Raw genomic sequence first — 22,071 nt, 5'->3', positions numbered from 1 at the left:
TTGTAAACTTGTTATCCCTAAAAGCCTGCCTCTGCTGCAAAGCAAGGGATATGGTCTTGTTTTGGTTCCTTTGATCAAGGAATAGACTATCACTCGTTGGCTCTGAAACAAGAAGTCTTAAACTTAAACATCCTTTTGCTTGCTTTTCTCAGTGAAATAAACCAGGAACAATGTGAAGGTGACTGAACTAAATATATATGTTTATATCTTGAATGGCGTTGAATATTAGGACCCAGGATGCTGTTGGCCTTTGGTTTTTTGCGTTTTTGCATTGCAGTGATATCATGATGGAGCTCTGATTATTGTTTGTGTAATTAGCTATTCATATATATTTGTAGAGCAGTTATGGTAATATAAATAAAAATGATAGAACTATTATAAGAATACTGAAAGAGTCATGACCATATTGATGAAAGGGGGAGTCTTTACCTAGGTCAATTTTCCTTTCATCTCTGAGGTTCTACCTGGTCAAGGCAAAACAAAGCCTGGCAGATGATGAGCCATTGTGTAATAATAGTGTATTGCTCTGGACACAGGTAGGGATTTTGGCAGGCCAGTCTACATTATAATACCAAATTAGTCTTGCAGATTTTTGTTCCAAGGGCATTAAGCATCATAGTGGATGAAATATTCAAAACTTATTTATAAATGAGAATATGAGGTGAGTGTAGGTATCTGGGGCAATATTGTTATCTCTCATATTACCCTGGGAAAGCTTTCCCTCCCCTGACATTGAACCCAGCATGATTATTTGGACTGTCTCATTTCATTCTTACAGCAACTTTATGTGCTAGGTATTATTATTATAATAGCCATTTTGTGAATAATGAAACTGAGGCTTAGAGTGGTTTTACAATTTGGCAAGAGCTACATAGCTAGAGAATCTAGGAGGTCTTTAATTTAAAGTTAGGATCATACCAATTGAGAACATATTTATACCTATATATGTATATATAGAAATAGATAAATAGATACAAAAGGATATATCAGTAGATATAGGTATATCTGCCATGTGCTTTTTTGGTTAAATAATATATGTATTTCAGAACCTTTCATGTCAGCAGAGATAGATCTTTTAAATCATTGCATGAAATTACATATTTGTATATATTATAATTTAGTAAGACATTTTCTCTATCATTGAACATTTAGGTAATTTTCCATCTTAGGCTATTACAAATAGTTCTGTCATGAACTTCCTTGCACAGGTATCTGTGCACACTTACAAGTATCTCTATAAATACTTAGGCATAGCGTTATTGGATCAAAGGCATTTACATTTAAAATCTTGATAACTATTCTCAAATTGCAACCTTTTTCCTGCTTTTCCAAGTGTATTCTTTTTCCTATATCCTCATAAACACTGGATGTTGCAGTCTTTTTTTAAAAAAATCGTACTATGGGTGAATATATAGTATTTCCTTCTTAAATTTGCTTAATTTTTAATGAAGTTGAGCATCTTTACATCATTTATTAAACATTAATATGTCTTTGTTGAATTCTCAGTTTCCTTTCCCCTACTTACAGATGTAGTTGTTTAAGTTGATAAAACCCTTTTTATATTATGAATATTCATATTTCATTTTGATATTTGGCAATATATTCTCCTAATATTTGACTTGTTTTGTAATTTCATTATGGTATATTTTGTTACCTAGAAGTTTTTAGCATTAATTTTTAATCAAATAGTTTATTCATTTTCTTTAGGATTTCTAGGATCTACGGCTTTTTGGGAATGTCCTCTCTAGCCTGTTAAACATTGTCCCATATTTTCTTTTAGCAGTTTAATAGTTTATAATTTTTGTTCTTAACCAATGTAAGTTTTACTTTTTGTTAATCATATGAAATAGGAATCTTTTTTCAGATGGATATCTCATTCTTTCCCTACTATTTATTGAATAGACCACCCAAACTAATTTGAATAGAAAAGTAGAGGAGTGAAACAGAATAGAGTACAAAAATAGATCTATCTTGGGGCAAACTGCACTGCCTTAATAAACGAAGTTTTATTGTATGTTTTGGTATCTGATAGGGTCTATTTCCATCCTTATTCCTTGTTTGCAAGCAGCTTGTTAGTTTCCATGAAACATGTTAGTGGGATTTTAATTTTGATTGCCCTGAATTCATAAATTAAATTGGGGCAAAGAGACATTTACAGTAATTTAGGATCATAGAGGTTTTTACAATATTAAGGATTTTAATCCAATAACATAGTATGGCATTACACTTATTCAAGGCTTTTTGAATTTTTCGGTTAAGTTTTATAGATAAAGGATATCCTTGCACATTTATAATCAGCAATTCTTGAGTATTTTATAATTTCTGATCTTTTCTGTTATATTTTCTAAAGCTATTATGGGCTTTTTTGGTAGTTTTGAAATTCTGTTTTCACTGAACTCTTGTTCGTTCTAACAGTTTTTCTGTTTAACCTCTTGGATTCTCCAGGTAAACAAAAGCTTAATTTGCAAATAATGAATTCTGGCTTTTCTGTTTCATGTATTTATAGGTTTTAGCTATGTGCCCACATAATTTACCAGACTATGAACAAGCTGAAGATGAAAAGTATATTACATTATTTCTTCTCTACAGAATTAAATGGTGATATGGTCATCTGATTGCTACATGCCTCAAACATTATTTAAAGTACTGTTTTCCAATATGTAGTCATATAGTTAGTTTTCTGTTTGTTTTATTTAATTTCTGGATATCCCCAAATGGACTTTATAAACCAGACTGATTGGGGAAGGACATTTGATAGCAGATGTGTGTGTATACACACAAACACACATATACACATATATACATGTGTATGTATACACGCATTTTTTTATTCACACATTAAGTTGGTAGCAAAATTGAGTTATGTTCCAGTATGAATATCCTTTGACTCCTTGTTTAGCAATCATATACTTGAACCTATTAGCAGAAGTAGACAAGTGGCAAACATCAATGGAATAATTTCCAGTCATCTCTGCCAGTAGTTTCCAGGACATGTACGTTCCAGATCCAACTAACTTTTTTTGTGTGTTGTTAAAGTTTGCTCCCCTAGGCATGCTGCACTGTGGTCCACTCAACTGTCGATGTTTTCCAAAAGATACAGATACAGATTTTTTTCTAGTGTCTTATATTTGAAATATACATTCCACCTCTTCTACATTTGAATATGTGAATCCTTGTTTATTCTTTAGGATTCAACTCAAATATTTTCCCCTCCATGAAATTCATGACAATAAAAAAATTACTTGGTATATTTCTTTGTTACCTCAGTTATCACATATATTTTAGTTGTTTATTTTGATTTCTATGTCCCTACTGAGCTGTGAGCTACTTGAAACTGTGCCTTCTTCAGTGTCTAGCACAATGTCTGACATAGAGTTGATGCTTTGTAAATTTTTGATGAATGAATAAATAAGTGATTACCAAAACATATAAGGGAAGTGAAAGATCAAAAAGGCTGTCTAAGAGAAAGTCATAAACCTGACAATTTAAGAAAAATATTGGAAGGTTCTATGGAAGGGGCATAGGAAGCATATTTTATGAAAAGATTAATTTAAAAGGTACAAACCCTATAGTTTAGAAGTGTTCATTTTGATGCAGAAATGTTTATTATGGTGGAGAAATGTGGTAGAGACCAAGTGAATGGTACAAGGCTATGAAAACATGTTGAAAGTCAGGAAGAAAAACAGTTATGCATTCTGGTACAAAACCTGTAAATGACACGATTTTGAGAAGTATGTAGAATTAGGAACCACACTACATCTGTTTCTTTGTACGCAGTATGTATTTCTGGTTTATAGGTTACCATATACAGCATGTAAGAGTTGCCAGTTTTCCAATAATATGAATGTAAAGCACATCTGGACTAGCAGGGCCAGCTTTATAGGCAATAGACTTAATTTCTTTCATCTCTGACCTTCTGTCCTGCTTTCTATTGATGTTTTTATTTTCACTTTTTAATGTATATTTTTAAAAAAACTACTCACTCCTAGATTTTAAGATTTTGGAGGACATGACAAAGTTTTGTCAGGCACAGTCTAGATACTTCATAATTGTTGAATTTAATTGAAAATGTCAGTTTTTATCATGCAAATTAATTAGGCTTATTGAAGTATACATTTCTTTTTTAAAAATATTCCTCAGTGTATTAAGTGAGGGATTGTATACCTATTTCCAGTTACTTTTCAAATAAAACAAATATTTCAGCAGAAAGAAGGACAATAATTTTCTTACAGCTACATCTGAAGACCACATTTAGTAGTCTTTTGAATGATTTAGGTCAGAAAGAAAGAGCTACCAATATCCTGTTTGTTCTGCAGCTCTTGAGCAATATTTTGATAGTCATTTCATTAAAAGGTTCAATGAAGATTTAATTTATATCTACATGGAAGTAAAATGAGAGATGACAAATGAGAGCTTAACACAGCCCAGTACAGAATAGAATAGAAGTCAGTTTCAATGATTCTGTGTTTGAAATATAATTCTAGTACCAGCACACTGCAACATCAGGGCTTGTATAGGTCATAGCATGAAATGGGTTCAGTGTGGGTATTTGCTTCGGTAGCCTCAAGATGCTTTACCTTAATTTTATTGCAGCTAATATGGTATACTCTGATTCTATAAAACGTGATAAATGTTGCTAACCATATAATGTATTCTGTGGCTAATGTTGTCTCTCAAATTATTAAAAGTGGTACATTTTTTAAATTAGTAAGTTATTTTTATTCTGATTCAGTTTTCCTTTTCTTAACATCTCAGTTGATTTTATGACAAAACAGTTGTGTAGAAGAAATCCTTTGTACAAAATTTTTAACTTACGTAGTTTCGGATATGTAGCAGATTTTTTTTAAATCAAGAAAACTGTCTTTTCTGGATTTTCATCTTTTTGTTGATATCTTACTACAGGTCTTCAGCACATACTCCAATGAAGACTATGACAGGAGAAATGATGAAGTTGACCCTGTGGCTGCTTCAGCCGAGTATGAACTTGAAAAGCGTGTAGAAAAGCTGGAACTTTTCCCAGTGGAACTAGAGAAAGGTATATGAGCTCTACAATGTTAATAATATTATATTGCTGTGTTAATAATGTAGAAATGACTTTATTTTCCCTAAGTATAGCCTTTTCCCCCCCTAAGGATTGGATAAAGCTTTATTTCTCATGGAGGGTTTTATTTGTTAAATTTCAAAAATAGTTTATATGAATTCTGTATAGATGGTAGATTGAAAGGCTCCTCCCTTACCCACCCCACTGAAACCCATCTACTTTAGTTGGCTGGGTTGGCGACTAGGAGTAGGGAGGTGTGAGTGAGGTCTGATGTTTTCTTGGTACTCCTGCAAAGCACTGGTGCAGGTGAGGAGTCCAGAGAGAGCTGCCATAAGTGAGAGCTTGGGGCAGGTGGTTGTTTTGGGGTTTTTTGGTGGAGGGAGAGTGGTCATGGTTAGATTCTGAATGTAGTAGATAGGGGGAGCGCTGGGCCTTTAGAAAATGGTGGATTTTTGGAATGAAGGCAGTGGAATCCTCTTCATCTCTGAGGGGAGAAAGCTAAAGGAAAGCAGGGAGGACAGGAGCAGAGGGGCTTGCTCCTGATTTCTCCCTGGAATCACAGACTGCCTGCTACAGTAACTGGGGACCTACGGGACCAGAGCCTGCTGTGTTTACCATCATAAATCATCACCTGGGAACTGAACTAGGACCTAATGAACAGAAAAATAGCACATCTCAGAGAGCTTTGGAAAAAAGCAGAACAAACAGATGACAACTTGGATAACAAAAAAAAACAAAGAAACCAAATAAAGATGTTCAAGTGTGGCTTTAAAAAGACGTTCTTAGGGCTTTCCTGGTGGTGCAGTGGTTGCGAATCCGCCTGCCAACGCAGGGGACACGGGTTCGAACCCTGGTCCGGGAAGATCCCACGTGCCGCGGAGCAACTAAGCCCGTGTGCCACAACTACTGAGCCTGCGCTCTAGAGCCCGCGAGCCACAACTACTGAGCCTGCATGCCACAACTACTTAAGCCCACGCGCCTAGAGCCCATGCTCCGCAACAAGAGAAGCCACCGCAATGAGAAGCCCGCGCACCGCAACAAAGAGTGGCCCCCACTCGCCGCAACTAGAGAAAAGCCCTCACGCAGCAGCGAAGACCCAGCACAGCCAAAAATAAATAAATAAAATAAATAAATTTATATATTAAAAAAAGACATTCTTAAGCAAATTAACAACAACAAAAATATTTATTTTAAGATTAAAAATTTCAGTAGAGGAATTGAAGAGAAAAGGATAGTTATTGTTGAGACTCAAATTGGTGATCTAGAAGCTCAAGCATAAGAAATGTCCCAAAGTAATTTTCAAATTTTCAAACAGAGCAAAAAATCCAAGAAAAATCATGAAGGAGACCCAATATATAAGTTGTAATAGAAGGGGAAAAGACAATACAGGACAAGAGACATATTAGACAAAATAGAAGAAATTTTCCTGAGCTCAAAAAATACCTGAACCTCATAATTTAAAGGTCCTAGCCAATTTGTTGCAAGTGAGAGGACTTTAAAAAAAATTCCCATACTCAGGCATAGCCTGAGAAAATCCTAATCTTCAAACATAAAGTGAAAATCTTACAAAATACCAGGCCAAAATCAAAGCAAACAAAGAAGCAAAGGTACTTAAGTTATTAGACTAGCATCAGACTTCTTATTTGTAACACTGGGAGTGGGGAGGCATACGTATGATTTCACACACCACTGAGAAGAAAAAGGATAATGATCCAAGAATCCTATATCCATCCCAGAATATTTACCTATCCTGATGAAAGAAAGAAATTTGCTTATATGTAAGGACTTAAAGAACACATCTCCTTCATACTTCTCAATTAGCAAGGAGGAAAAGATACAAAGAACAGCTTGTTCAAAACAGCAAATGTTAGGGAAAGAGAGTTGAAAACTATGTAAGTATTAAGCATAAAATTGCTTGGATGAAAAATATATAAAGAATACCAATTATTACACTAAACATCACTGGCCAATAATTGTTCCTATAAAAGACACTTTCATTTGAGGTTAAAGAGAATGTAAGAGTGAAGCTTACACTTTTCATCCATTTAAAAATGTAAAAACCATTCTTAGCTTATGACCCATACAAAGACAGCTGGATTTGGCTGTGGGCCATTGTATTGCTTACAATAGCAAAAATGAGAGCAATCTGAGTAATCATCAATGATAGGAAAAGGTATATAAATTGTAGCATATCTATTCCATAAAATATTACTCAGCAGTAAAAATGAAGGAGCCACAGTTCCATGTAGCAGTGTGTTATGATTCTTACAAACATGAAATTGAGGGGGGGTGGGAAACAAATCACAGAAGAAGCCATTCAGTACAATTCCATTTTTTTAAATTTAAAAGCCAGGAAAAATTAAACAGCATATTGCTTAGAAATATACAAATAAGTAGCTTTAAAAAGTAGTATTAAGAAAAGGAAGGAATGGTTAGCACCATGTTTAGGATAATGGTTACCAAAGGAAGAGTTATGATTTCAGGGAGGCTTACATAGTGGGCTTTTGGGGTATTTGTAATGTTTTCTGTCTTTGTTAGTACATGAATGTTTGCTTTATTTTTGTTTTACACAATGTTTTGTAGGTAAATGTTTTTATAAACTCTTTTGTTTGTATGCTACATTTCATAGTAAAAGTTAAACTAGAAAAATTAAACTAGAAGAGAACTAAATGAAGTAGTTATTTTTAATTTTTTGAGGAATCTCCATACTGTTTTACGTAGTGTCTCCAGCAATTTACATTCCCACCAAGAGTGCACAAGAGTTCTCTTTCCTCCCCATCCTTCCCAACACTTGTTATCTCTTATCTTTTTGATGATAGTCATTGTAACAGGTGTGAGGTGATATATCATTGTCGTTTTGTAGCTATTAAAGCTGTAAAAGTTGTATTATAGCTATTAAAGATACAAGATCTGAGCAAATAGATATTCTGTATTCTTGGATGAGAAGACTCAGTATAGGAAAGTCTCTTCTATTCTGTCTTCTATACCTATACATTAATAAATAAATTTAATGTGGTTCAAGTAGAACTGCCATCAGATTTTCATTGTTAGAGGGGATTGCATAATACAATACTGAATTGTATATGGAAAAATACAGACCTAAGGGAAGTATGGAAAAGAATGTGAAAGGATTTAACTTCCCAAATATCTGAATGTAACGTAAAGCCTCTATAATCAGAACAAATTGTATACATATAGCAGTTGATCAGTGGAACAAAATACAAGGTCCAGGGAAAGATGTTAGTGTGCATGAGAATTTAATAACATGACACATAAGATACTCTAATTTAGAAGTAACAGGGTGCTTTACAAATTGTTCTGGCATAAAGCATCTATCTGAAAGAGTATTAAGTTGGAAAACTTCATTTTCATTATATCATATATAAAAATAACTACATGAATTAAATAATAAAATATTAAAAATGACAAAGATATTTGATGAAAATTTATGTCTACATTTATCATCTGGGCTTGTGGGAGGAGGGGCTTAACCAAAATGGAAAATCAGAAATTATAAAAGAAAAGATGGACCAATTCACTCATCCAAAATTTTAAACTCTTAAAGGCAATATTGTCAAACAAAGCCAAGAGATAAGTGATACATTTGAAGGGGGAAATATTCATTATAGATGACATGGAGTTAATAGCTATAATATTCTAAGAGTCTTTGGAAATGATGAGGAAAAAAGAGTCAGGCAAAACTCATTAGAAAAGTTGGCACTTTACTTCAGAGGAAATCTAATGGCCCAAGTTCATATGAATACAAGCTCAAATCTCACTAGCAATGAGGGGAATGCTGAACTTAACATGAGATTTTTTTTTTTTTTCCTGGTAGAGAAAAAAAGCTCTGAGCTCCAGAGGGTGGTGATAACATCTTCCTAACACAGCCTTATAGTCTTTTCCATCTTGTCCTGGCTGCTTTGCATACTTAGTGCTCTGCCTGTTCCTAGGAGAGTATATACAGAGGAAGACAGGATGGCTGCTGGGTTCTTGATGGTGCAACCACAAGAATCAGGGCCTTGAAGTTGTGGCTTGGACTTCACCCATGCTTGACATCTCAGAGAAGCTGTACAGAGATGAGATTAGTCACCTGGTCTCTGTGGGTTGATTGTACTCTTTCTTTAATTTTCCTTCGGTTATCACCATGTCTTTCACATGGTCTGCAATGGAATTGAGGATGGCTCAAGCTAATATAATAGTTTTGCCCACAGTTGGGTTTTCAGCTTTGCAAATCTGAGTAATTTTCCAGTTAGAGCGTCAAGAGGAGCTATGGAAGGAAGGAAGATAATTTTACTAAAGCCTGAGTCCAGGCAGGGAAAATGGATTTAAAAACTTAGATATAATTTTCATGCAGGTTATTTGCAGGAAGTAACTATTATATTTAATGGCATGATAGTACAGAGAGTCAACATTTGAGGGGAGCCCTTTCAATATACTAAGTATGGGAACTCAACATTGGCTTGACATGTGATAATTCATAATGAAGAAGAAGTCCTATAAATACAATGAATATGAATAAGAATTCAGCTAATACTTAATATACACCAGAGATTTCATACAGGAGAGAAACCCTATGACATTTTTCAATGTGGAAAAGTCTACAGAGATCATCTCTTAAACTACACAAGAGCAAACATACTGGAGGAAGAAAAATAAACTTCTTTGAATGTAAACACTGGGAAGGCTTTTGGTCATCATTCATCCCTTTATCAACATGAACAAATTCACACTCTAGAGAAACCCTATGAATATGATGAATATGTGCAATAATTCAGCAATACAGCTAACCTTTATAAACATAAGAGAATTCATGTGGGAGAGAAGAAACTTTATACATGTAACCAATGAGGAAGAGCCTTCGCACAGATCTAACCTTCATGTGCGTAAGAAAACTCGTTCTGGGGAGAAACTCTAAAACTGTAATGAATGTAGGAAAGTTTTTAGCAGGAGAATGCCTCTTGATGAACATGAATATCTATACTGGGGAAACGATTAGAATGTAATAAATATGGGAAATGACGTGTGCAAATATTCTAAATGTAAGGAAGGAAGGAAAGTCTCCAGTGATCACTCATTTAGTCAGCAGTTCTCACAGTAGATACCTGTGCCTAGAATCAATGAGGATGTGCCTTCAGCTGGGGATCACATCAAACGTTTCCTCCAGGGAGAGCACTCTACATAGCTTTCTTTAGCACACAGCTGAGCAAACACATCACTTTTGCCAAATGACATATTTTTAAACATATGTAGAATAAAGATGTAGGATTATGAGTTGTACTTAGAAATACTTAAAGCAGAAGCTGGCAGTAACTGATAATCAATGAGATGAACCTTATTCAAAAAATTACTAGTTGAGAATACTTAGCAAATTAAAGGTTATTGCTAAAAAGGCTTTTAAAAGCATCAAGTATTCTATTGAGCACATGAGCCCGTTTTCCTTTAACAATCCACCACTGCTGACTAGCTAATACCATCTATTTTTTATGCAGCTAATACACCATTATTATAAAGACTTTGAGGCTATCAGAAAATAACTTTGAATGTTAACCAAAAAATGTGGAATGCAAATAGTGTATCTTTTATTTCATTAATGTTAAAATATATGTGTTCACAGAGAGGGAGAATTGGAAGTATGGATTTGTAAGTGAATTAAAAAACGTGTTTGTCAGTATTGTTCAAAGGTCCAATAAAATGGAAACGAAAGTGAATGCCTGTTAGTAGAGAAATGGTTGGATAAGTTACGACAGCTTCTCACCATGAAATGTTATGCATTATAAGTGATTTAAGGCTATGTAAGTTGATATCCATGAGGTATCATTGGATTAGAAAAGTAAGCTACAGAGAGAAGTAGGTATAATATGATCTTGTTTGTGTAAAGAAAATAAGAAGGAAAATTAAGCCATATATAATATGTATATTTAATTATATGCATATAATGTATATATCGTATCTGATGATATGTTTATATGCTTGTATAGTAGGACAGAGGAAAGTACTGGGAGACACATACCATCTTATTGACATGAATGAGAATATGGACCAAGTAAAAAAGAAAAGAAGACCGCATAAATAAAGGGGAAATTCCAGATATATTATCACATTTATTTAAATAATATATATATATGTTTGAGTATGTATGGTCTGTGCTTAGAAATATTATATTATTTAGTCAGGCAGATTGATTGCTCAATAACCAAATTATTACCTTTTTGAGGGATCACAATGGAAGAGCCACCGGCAGTAGTAAAATGAGACTAAACTAATGAGCCTTTTGAGGGGTCTAATTTGACATCTTTGCTCCCCAGCATAGAATAAAATTTCTGTCAAAGGAAACATATCAACATAGTTCACAAAGAACAAAATTAAAAGCAGCAAATAGATCTCAGCAGCTAATTGTGGATGAGTGTAAAACTTAGGTTGTTTCATTTTTTTTTCCCCTTTTCATAGATGAGGATGGACTTGGTATAAGTATTATTGGAATGGGTGTTGGAGCAGATGCTGGACTTGAAAAGCTGGGAATATTTGTCAAGACAGTGACGGAAGGTGGTGCTGCTCAGCGAGATGGCAGGTAAGCCAACTACTGTTGTTAATAACTCAAATCTCCTAGGAAATGTTTCTGGGAATTTCTTTCAATGGTAGCTTTCTTTTGACTTTTTAGAACAGAATTTCAGAGTGTGTCTCAGATGTGGAAAATGTTAAAACACTTGAATTACTTTCTGATTTGCAGGCAGAATACATTTCTTTAATGTATATTAGATAAATAGGTGGATGGATTTGTTATCTATATCTGTCTACCTTTGTATCTATCCATTCATTTATCTAGCCAGTGAAGGTGAGCAGAATCATGGATGTGTATCGTTTAAGAATATGTACTGTGGAGATCAGCATATAGTTTTCACTTCAGAGATATCAAAACAAATAATAATAGTTCTGGCACTTCTGAAAATGACAGAGGTAGGAGGGAAAATAGGAACTAATTCTGCAATGATGGTAATTCTGGAGATCAGTCTCTCTCAAAATGTGTTCTGTCTAAAAACACAGGTTCTTGAGTGCCACCTAAATCTGGAAGTAAAATCTCTAGGAGAGGGTTAAACATCCACCTTGGGTAATTTGAATGCACACCAGAGCATCAGATGGTCATTGTTTTATGTCTTAGCTTTCATCATCTCAAGCTACAAGTATCTTTAAAGATTTGATTAATCCTGACCCTAGGCTCCTGATGCATCAAGTTGGGGCTGAAACAGAAATAGAAATAAAAGTAGACTCAAAAATATGAGTGCCAAATTCAAAGAAATGTCATCTTATTTTTTTTAGGAACATTGAATAACTGGCTTTGATTTTTTTCAAGGTTTAAGTATATATCACTCAACCAGCTTATCCAGAAATAATAAACCATGTTGAAAATCATTTGTGAATCTCCAATGAGACCAATAGTAGTATTATTTATTTCATAATTTTAAAAACATATTTATATATACGGATGTTTCCCAAGAGGAACTAAATTGATTTATTTAAATAGAAAGCCACACCTTCAGTACCATCTCTTTCTATGCGGTTAGGGACCACATCTTAGCTAGTAGCCTTATTTGTATTCCCATAACACTTGAACAGAGACGGTCTGAAATGAATGTTTTGAGTGAATGTTCAGCTGACTGAATGTTTATCACACTTAAAACAAAGAAAGTGGGATATTAATATTTTGTGTTTAAAAGTAATTTATTAAGTCTTCCTCCTTTTCAAAGTAGTTAAGGAAATAACCTCTTTGCCCCATCAATGAATTATATAATGGTAGTAGTAAATATTTCCTATTATTAATTTAGAACCTTTCTTCCAAGTGAGCTAAAATTTGTTTGTAAAATCTGTATCTTTTCTCTTCATGCTTTATGAAAAACTTAAGTCATTCTAAAGTGATAGGAAATAATTCTTACTGTTAATATTCAAACATATTAAATTATTATAAATCACCTCTCTTAAGTAAATGAGCCACAAAGCCAAACCAAACTACAAATTGATTAAAAAACAAAAAAGTAGAGAATTTTGTATTCATCAGTTAGTCGATTCCCGTTGTTCTAAACTCAGAACTATTTGTTTTTCTGTCACTCATTTTTTAAATTAGGTTTGTTTTCTATTAACCTATTTACTGATTTGTTCTCCTGTGTAGTTATAATATTTACACTGATATGAGAACTTTGCTTTATCAGTCCCAGTGTGCATTTCCTCAATCCTTCTAAATGAATGTTTACCTAGTACAGTAATCCTGCTGTTGTTATAATAGATGCTTAATAAATGCCTCAGTGAATATATTAAAAAAGACAACTTGATGTAATGAAATGAGCAGAATCTTTGGGATCATGTGACCAGGAGTCTTAATTTCATACCCTCTACTTACCAGCTAAGGGATATTGAACAAATTACTTAATTTTCAGGTTTCTACATTGCAGGATTGTTGTATGCGTTAAATAAGCATATCTAAATAAAAAACCTTCCACAGTGCTGTTTGTGTATGAAGCTGTTCTTGACTGAAGTAGGCATAAGCTTGAAATTTATTAAAAATTGTTATTATGGGAAGTCTTATGAAAAACTATAGAAAGATGTATGAAATAGGTACAGAATCATAAGATTTTGGTGGTCAGAGGGACTTTAGAGATCTTTTCCATACCTTTCATTTTATATGAAAATTGAGTGTGTGTGTGTGTGTATTTGAAAATAAGTGGTCACATTATTGCACCTATGGCAGTGTTCACATCTTTTATTGGGTTGGCCAAAAAGTTCGTTCGGGTTTTCCGTAAGATGTTATGGAAAAACCTGAAGGAACTTTTGGGCCAACTCAATAAATTATTACACTATTATTACGACCATTATGGGTATGCTCATTTGCACAGTATTTTAATGTTTGCTATTTAAAAGGTATCAGTATTAAAAAACTACAAAAGGAACACTTGGTTGCTGCCTGCAGTCAATAATTTTTTAAAGTTTTGTTATGTATACTAACTGATATAGAAAGATATTGTATTAAGGATTTACAAAACAGTATGATTAGTATAATGCCATTCTTGTGTGGATATGTTTTCTATTCTTTTCATCACTCCCCCCACCTCGCCCCCATCTCTCTCTGTCTCTCTCTTTTTTCTCTTTCTCTCTCTCAGAAAACCTGGATTTAATAAACACCAAAGTGTTGAATGGCTCTAGTCTGTGTTTTTTTTTTTTTAATTTCATCTAATATGGAATATTTAATTTTGTATAGGGAATATGTAATATTTTATATATTTTAAACTGCAACTAAAATTAATAAAATTATCACCATGTGGCCTTGGGAAAGTTACTCTTCAGACCTTAGTTGTGGACAGAATTAAAGCTCTGGGTTAGATGTTCCTTTTAGCTTTAAAAGATTGAGTCTGTATTATAGCTTTCTAGCTTGCTTCTAGCTTCTTAATAACTCTTCTTTACTTAAGAAAGTGATTTCAATTTAATCTCAGATTTGGGCAAACTTCCTTCAAGGTATGTCAAATAAACAGGTATATAGAGAAATTCTTTTCTCCCTCCTCTGCCCATCCCACCCACAATACAAGAAGCCGTTTTTGTTGTGTTGCTTTTACCCCTTCCACATGTCTCATAAACTCATCACATTTTGAGTACTTCTAAAAATTTGCCATGGATATTTATCTCCGGAGTCATCTAGTATAGTTAAAAAGTTTTGAGTCTTCCTTATTATTTGATATGATGTCTTAACATTCTAAATGTCTCTTCACATCTGTCTGTATCTTTTCATATGACACCTGAAACGTAGGGGGTGCTCAGTAAATATTTGTTGAATGAGTGAATACCTGTGCTTTAATCTCTTTCAAGACATTTAGTACTGGGACCTAACATTTTTCTTTTTCTGCTCTTTTCTTCTCCTCCTTTTTTTTTTTGGCTACTTTGCCTCTTACAGTTTATCTTGTGATTTAGCTGAGTGGCATGATAGCCATTTACACTTTCTGTGTTAGTTCTAAATTTTTATTAAAATAATACTACATATATTAACCATTAGTTTTTGCTGCCATAATTTTATGAATGTACACAGGACACTTTAACACACTAATTATTTCTCCAGTCCTCTTTAATGAATCTATAAAGCAAAATGAATTTTATAATAGCACAATTGAAAATGCTGATAGTAGAATAAATCATGTGGATGGTAACTGACAAAAGATATTAATAATGCTGGGCTAAAGAGGCAAATTGAAAATGCATTTAAAATCTGCTTTGTTTCTGGGTCCTTATGTTTTTTTCTCAAGCTTTTGCTTGAGAACACTGTCATTTTAGAACACTGTCCTGTTTATTTTTCAGTTTTTTGGAAAAGCTAATCAAATTTGAACTTAAGGTGCAATGTAGTTTATCCTCATTCACGTGTTGGTTTAAACGATTTTAATCATTTTGGACAATCTTTCTGGTAACACTAACATATAAAACAGATGAAGAGTCCTATTCTTCTGCTTACCCTGCAGCAAACTCTCCCTCCTTGCAGGACCTGTGTGTCCCCATGAGGTATCCTCAAGCCTGGGACAGCCCTGAATGGGAACTTCTGTTTTCATTGTGTCCATATATCCTAATTCCTTAGTCAGTGGTTTCCTCTCTGCACACACACTCTTTTGTCACTCTTCTAATTAAGCATCTTCACCCCTTAGAGAGTTTTGGGATATTACTGCTATGATATGTATTTTCATATGCATTTAACACTTTGCTGTCTAGCATTTTGGGGAAAACTCTCTGTTGTCCAGCGTTAATGTTGCTCCAGCTTGTTTCCTTTTCATTCATCCTTGGTTGCTTTGCTGACATAAAGCCCCGTGAGGTAGGATTTTTGTTTTTGTTTCCCCATCCCAGATACATCATGTCAATAAATAACTACCCAATGACATTAAACAAACTCCAGAGTACTCCAACTTAGATATTTTTACTAGCCTTACCCCCACTGATTCTGGTTTTTAGATTCAGAATTGAGGGATTTCAGAAACATCAGACTGAGGTGGAAGAGCAGTCGTATCGCACACGTGTGTTTATGAGCACATGGAAACGTTGAAGAAATGGCCAGGACTAGATGCCTTTTACAAACTAGCCAGCTACCTTCCTGTAAATTCCATTCCAGTAGACAGTGTTCCCAGGGAAAAACAGGCTATTTCCTCTGCTATTCTGGAAAATTTTTGGAAAGTCTGTTATCTGTATTCTTTCTACTCTGGGGTGGTCTAATGCAGAGAGTCGTCCATTTAATTTTTACCACCAGGACTCATCCCTTGTCTTTTCTGTGCTTCTGATTATGAACCAAGATTTGAGAGGTATTATCAACTACTACTAGTGAGGTTGCATCTAAAAGTTACCTTCTCTCAGGGTAAGAGATTCAAGCAAAGTGGGTATCAGATGCCAAAAAACTTTTCCCTACCGTAATAACCACTTATGTAGTAAGGACCCTGCTGGTTCATGACCTTGTGGTTTGTAGGGTCCGTCCATGGTAGCAGTAACCCTGAACAGGTGCCCTTTTTTGTAACCAATATTATTTATTCCTGTCACCCCTGTCCAATCGTTTCTACGTCTCCTCCTTCTTCTGCTCATTTTTACAGTTTCTTGAGTTTGTCTCCACATTAATCACCACACAACTTACCTCTAAAAAGTAAATTGAAATGCCCTTCAAATAAAATAGCAAACTCTGTAGAACTTCCCTCCCTCCCTCTTTTCTAATTTAAAGGTGGCTTTTATTTCCTAGTTTTAATTTTGTATCAGATTTTCAAATCCTTTCTGTAATGAATTTATCACTTTGAAATGAGAAAAAAAGTTTTAAAAATTAATACCCTTTTAATGAAAATAATAATCAAATAATATTGAACTCTCTTCATCCCCTTAATGCTTGCTGTATTAAGGCAGGCAGGAAGAATTATGTAGGATCAGAAACCTGCAATTTAGTTATGGGATGCTCCTTTCTTACACTGGGCTCTGAATGCAGAGAGCAAATTCAGTCAAATGTCTGTTGCCACTCTTCCTGTTGCATGGAATGCTTTAAAGCTCGACTATCTTCTGTCTTCTCAGTGACCAGCACCAGTGTTCTTTTTTTTTTTTTTTTTTTTTTTTTTTGGCTGCGTTGGTTCTTCGTTGCTGCGTGCAGGCTTTCTCTAGTTGAGGTGATGAGGAGAGCGGGGGCTACTCTTCATGGTGGTGTGTGGGCTTCTCATTGCGATGGCTTCTCTTGTTGCAGAGCACGGGCTCTAGGCATGCAGGCTTCAGTAGTTGTGGCACGCAGGCTCAGTAGTTGTGGCTTGTGGGCTCTAGAGCACAGGCTCATTAGTTGTGGCGCATGGGCTTAGTTGCTCCGCAGCGTGTGGGATCTTCCAGTACCAGGACTCGAAGCTGTGTCCCCTGCATTGGCAGGCAGATTCTTAGCCACTGCGCCACCAGGGAAGCCCAGTACCAGTGTTCTTCATTCCTTTGTGGAATCCGTATTTCCACCTAGCATCACTTTTCTTCTCCCTGAGGGAGGTCCTTTATATCACCAGGTCTGCTCGTGATGAATTCTTTCAGCTTTGTTTATCTGAACAAGTCTTTGTTTCACCTTTGAGTTTTTAAAATATATTTTCTCTGTGTATAGGATTCTAGGTTGACAGGGTTTTTTTTTTTCCATTTAGAACTTTTTCCAGATTTTTTTTTCTAATTTTAGACTCATGGATGTGCATGAACATAAGGACATTGACATAGGTGAATTAAGAAAATTAGGAAGTGCTATAATATAAATATCAATATTGTTTATTTTCTGCTTAAGTTAATTGTATATGATAAACATTGTAAAATTTCTATTGAAAAACAGAAGCTCAAAACCATTTGTATGAGTTCTCCCATCTGTTACATTTTTGAGAAAATGTCTTTTTGGCTTTGGGTTAGATATTATAGATCTTTGAGTCCAGAACCTTTAGTCTAGTTATTTTATGGTTATTCACATATGCATCTTTAATAAAGAACAAGGAACTATAATGCTTCAGTCTAGAGGAAAACTTTTTAGACTATTTCCACAGTCACTGTAAAATGCCATCATCAGTTGTCAAATAAGCATGTGCTAATTTTAGAGAACATTTTAGAGTTATAAATGTAATACATGTTCATGGTTGAAAATTTGGAAAATGTAGAAGAATGTAAAGAAGAAAATAAAAATCTCATGTAATCGCACCATGTAGAGTTGACCACTCTTAAAATCCTGCTGGTGAATTTTCTTCCAGAGTTTTTTCTGTGCATATGCCTTTGTTTACTTACTTAACGAGATTAAAATCAGTGAATATATAGCTTTATGGGTTTTTGTACATTTTATTCATCAAGATAATAGTTGTTGAGCGCTTACTATATGTCAGGCAATATGCTGTGTTCTTTATATTTTGTATCTTATTTAATCCCTCTAATAGCCCTGATTAAATATATAAAATTATTGTTATTTCTGTTTTAGATATAAGGAACAATGGCTCCTCTTATATAGTCACAGCAAATAAGTGGCAGAGCCTGGCTATGAACTTAAGATATCTTATTCCAGAGCCTATGCTCAAATAATATGTTATACTATATAACGTTACTAAATACTTTTCTAACAATAGAATATATCTAAGGATATATTATGCTGTAGTATTATATATATGAACCATTTATTGTTCATATTGTTATACTAGTATGTTGTTTCAAGGTATTGATCAGGTTAGCATTTTTATATAAAAATCATTGTGAATATCTCTGATTATTTCTTTGAAAGTACTTCCTTGGAGCGGAATTACTATGTCAAAGTGCATTACATTTTAAATGCTTTAGAAACACATTGCTAAACTGCCCTTCAGAAAGGTTGTTCAATTTGTATTCCCCAGGAGTGTGTCGAAGAGTAATCTACTGCACCCTTAAGATTAAGATTGAATATTGTGTTATAAAATCTTGAATAATTTGATAATTTCTTGTTTTTGCATCTTTTAAGATGTTTACTGGATGCTTGTATTTCTTTCTTTTTTTATAAATTATTTTCAGTGTGCTTTTTTCCTGTTGCCTTTTTTACAACTGTGTTATCATTTGTTCTTTTAGTGCTAATCTTTACAAATAAGTAGTCCATACCAACTGGCTTTACTTCTTAACTGTAAGGAACTTTCTCCTCTACTCCCCCACTCTGATAACAAAAATGATCAAGTCCAATAAACAGATTTAAAGTGCAACTTTAAACTTAACACAATAAAATTCTGTATTTAGTTTTGAGCCTTAATGTTCTGTCAAATTTATTGCTCTAAAAATTATTTACCTACTTTTTGAGACATCCAAGTAACCTTTTCTTAGACCTAATCTTAAACTTCTCAGTGTCATTATAGTCATTTATTTCTAATGAGATCCATGTCCCTTTCCTTGATTTTTTTGTTTCTTTGTTTTTGTTGGTGTATGTGTGTGTGTGTCTGTGTGTGTGTGTTTGTGAGAGAGACAGAGAGAAAGAGAGGCTTTCCAGGTTCTCCTTCTATATAGATCCTCCTGTTTTTCACCCTGCATTGTAAGAATGCTTCCCTTCCAAGCTGAGCTTCTTGACCTCATTTTTGTATTCAGCCAATGAACTGATTTTTAAAAATGACTGTATAAATTACTCCCAAATTTGTATCCCAGTCTCAGTGCATGTAGACCTATTCATTTATTTCACGTATATGTTATTTTTATCTCAAATTCATCATAAAAGAAATTTAATTCCTCTTTTCCTTATTCTTTTTTCTTTCCCTTGATATGAACAACCTGTGTTTTCTGTGTTGATTGTTTTTCATCACTTTAGATGTAAACTTTCTAGTCATCTTTTATTCTTTCATTTATTTTACCCATTAATATTTTATTGTATTGTATATTTTTTTTCTTTGGAATGTCCCTCAGATTCTTCTTTTGTGTTCATTCTCTGGGCCACATCTCTGGGCCAGGTCTTTCTCTTATTCGTTGTGTCTGTGGGCTTCTTTCAGCTGATCTTTCCCAGTTTATCCTTATCCTGGTCCCAAGATTATTCTTCTGCAACTGTCACTTTGTTTGTGCAGCCTTTCTGAATAACAGCATGTAGTTGCTCTCCATATTTTGCCAGTCGTAACCCAGGATCTTGTTCACATTGGATACCAGTGTTATTTCTTAAGTACATACTCTCTACTTCACTCAGGAAAAGTACATTATTGTCTCTGTTAGTTTCCTTCCCCAGCCTCCTTGCACATCTGAGTCAAAATAATAACTACTAAAACTGCAGTATATTAAGGCTGTATGATATGTCAGTTACTGCACTAATCCTTTTACATACGATTTTTGCTGATCTTTACAACCAGCATACATGGTAGTTATAGTAGACCTTTTCTATCTAAACTAAGGATTAATTGTTTCAGGAATTCATAGTTGAAGAAACTTAAGGTTTTATAGAAAACAGGATTAAGAAAACTGTGGTGTGAGGTAAATGAGTGAAAGCATATAAATAAACTTTTGCTGAAATAAAACAATCAAAATGCATTGTAAAGAAAGAGACTATCAATTACACATTTTAAAATTTTGCTGTAATAGGTATAGTATCATTAATTTACATTTAATATTTTGCATGCTACATACATTTAAATAGGATATCCCTTTCTAACCCCCATCCAGTATCAGGAAAATGGTTGTAAGTTTGTTCTACCTTATTGGTAATGGTGTGCATTTTAAGTGGCATTTTTTCCCCCAATCCATCATCTTTTCTTCAAATACTCATTGCTTTTCTGGTTTTGTAAATTTGGAGTTGTTTACTACCAAGGTCTGGGACTCTATAGCTCAAGCCATCCATCTCCCTTATTCATTCTTTTTTTTTTTTTTTAAATTAATTAATTTATTTATTTTTGGCTGTGTTGGGTCTTCATTTCTGTGCGAGGGCTTTCTCTAGTTGCAGCGAGCGGGGCCACTCTTCATCGCGGTGCACGGGCCTTTCACTGTCGCGGCCTCTCTTGTTGCGGAGCACAGGCTCCAGACGCGCAGGCTCAGTAGTTGTGGCTCACGGGCCCAGTTGCTCCGCGGCATGTGGGATCTTCCCAGACCAGGGCTCGAACCGGTGTCCCCTGCATTGGCAGGCGGATTCTCAACCACTGCACCACCAGGGAAGCCCTCTTATTCATTCTTAACGTTCACTATGCTTGCAAAATAGGAGGCTAGGTCTGGGTTTACTTTACCTCAGATTTCTTTCTCTCTTTCCAAGGCTCCTTTGCAGAAACTTTCACTCCCAGTCTGCCATCTATTTTCTCCTTCTTTTCTTTTTCTGTCTTTCAGTAATTCCTTTCTGTGTTTCTCTACATCACACAAATTTAACAATATTAACAACATAGAGATGAGGAAACAGCAGTTGGGACTTCTTTTAGATTATCAGTAAATGAAAACTTTGGGATTGAAATTTAGATCTGAGGGTTCTAAGTTTCAGGTTTTTTTCTTACTGCCACATTTCCTTTCATCCTCTTCACCCTACCCAGAATCATATTTTTCTCAACATTTTATTACCTTCTACTTCAAGGCTACGCTTAGTGTCCAGTTCCTCAATGAAACCATTTAACTGCCATTAGTTGATCCCAGCTGAACTCTTGGCCTCTGTACCCTTAAATGTAATAGACTGTAGCACATGCATTTGTGTTTAATTGTTTGTCATCATGTTATGTGTATGGTGTATCCCTGGATTCATTGTTAAATCTATCTATCTATCTATCTATCTACATATATAACTGAATCACTTGGCTATACACCTGGAACTAACACAAAATTGTAAATCAACTAGAGTTCAATTTAAAAATCCAAAAAAATTTAAAAAGGAGTATCAAACAATATCTGGTAGCATGCAACATTAGGTGGAGGTATAAAATATAAGATCTAGAAGAGGTTCAAGAATGAAAAAAATCATTAGGCTTGGATAAGCAGATAATTCCTCAAAGAGAAGAGCTGGGCCTTTAGGAGAAGGCTTTTGAGAGGGTAGGGAAAGGCTTTTTGGCAAATATTTTGTAAAAGGTACAAAAGCACAAATATGAACAGTCTTT

The 22,071-nt window shown here is 34.5% G+C and overlaps 1 protein-coding gene across 3 annotated transcripts in view; it reads left to right on the top strand.

Annotated features, from left to right (window-relative positions):
- Nucleotides 1-22,071, top strand: part of PPP1R9A (protein phosphatase 1 regulatory subunit 9A) — a 320,149-nt gene that overhangs the window by 173,677 nt on the left and 124,401 nt on the right. For all 3 annotated transcript variants that reach the window (XM_061198553.1, XM_061198552.1, XM_061198551.1), the window contains exons 3-4: nt 4,903-5,035; nt 11,489-11,609. In XM_061198553.1, coding sequence (XP_061054536.1) covers nt 4,903-5,035; nt 11,489-11,609 — 254 coding nt within the window. The remainder of the gene's footprint in view (nt 1-4,902; nt 5,036-11,488; nt 11,610-22,071) is intronic.

The sequence above is a fragment of the Eubalaena glacialis genome, chromosome 8, assembly GCF_028564815.1.
Source record: "Eubalaena glacialis isolate mEubGla1 chromosome 8, mEubGla1.1.hap2.+ XY, whole genome shotgun sequence".
Taxonomy (NCBI): domain Eukaryota; kingdom Metazoa; phylum Chordata; class Mammalia; order Artiodactyla; family Balaenidae; genus Eubalaena; species Eubalaena glacialis.
The sequence above is the reverse complement of the archived record's forward strand: the minus strand, read 5'-3'. Positions and strand labels throughout refer to the sequence as shown.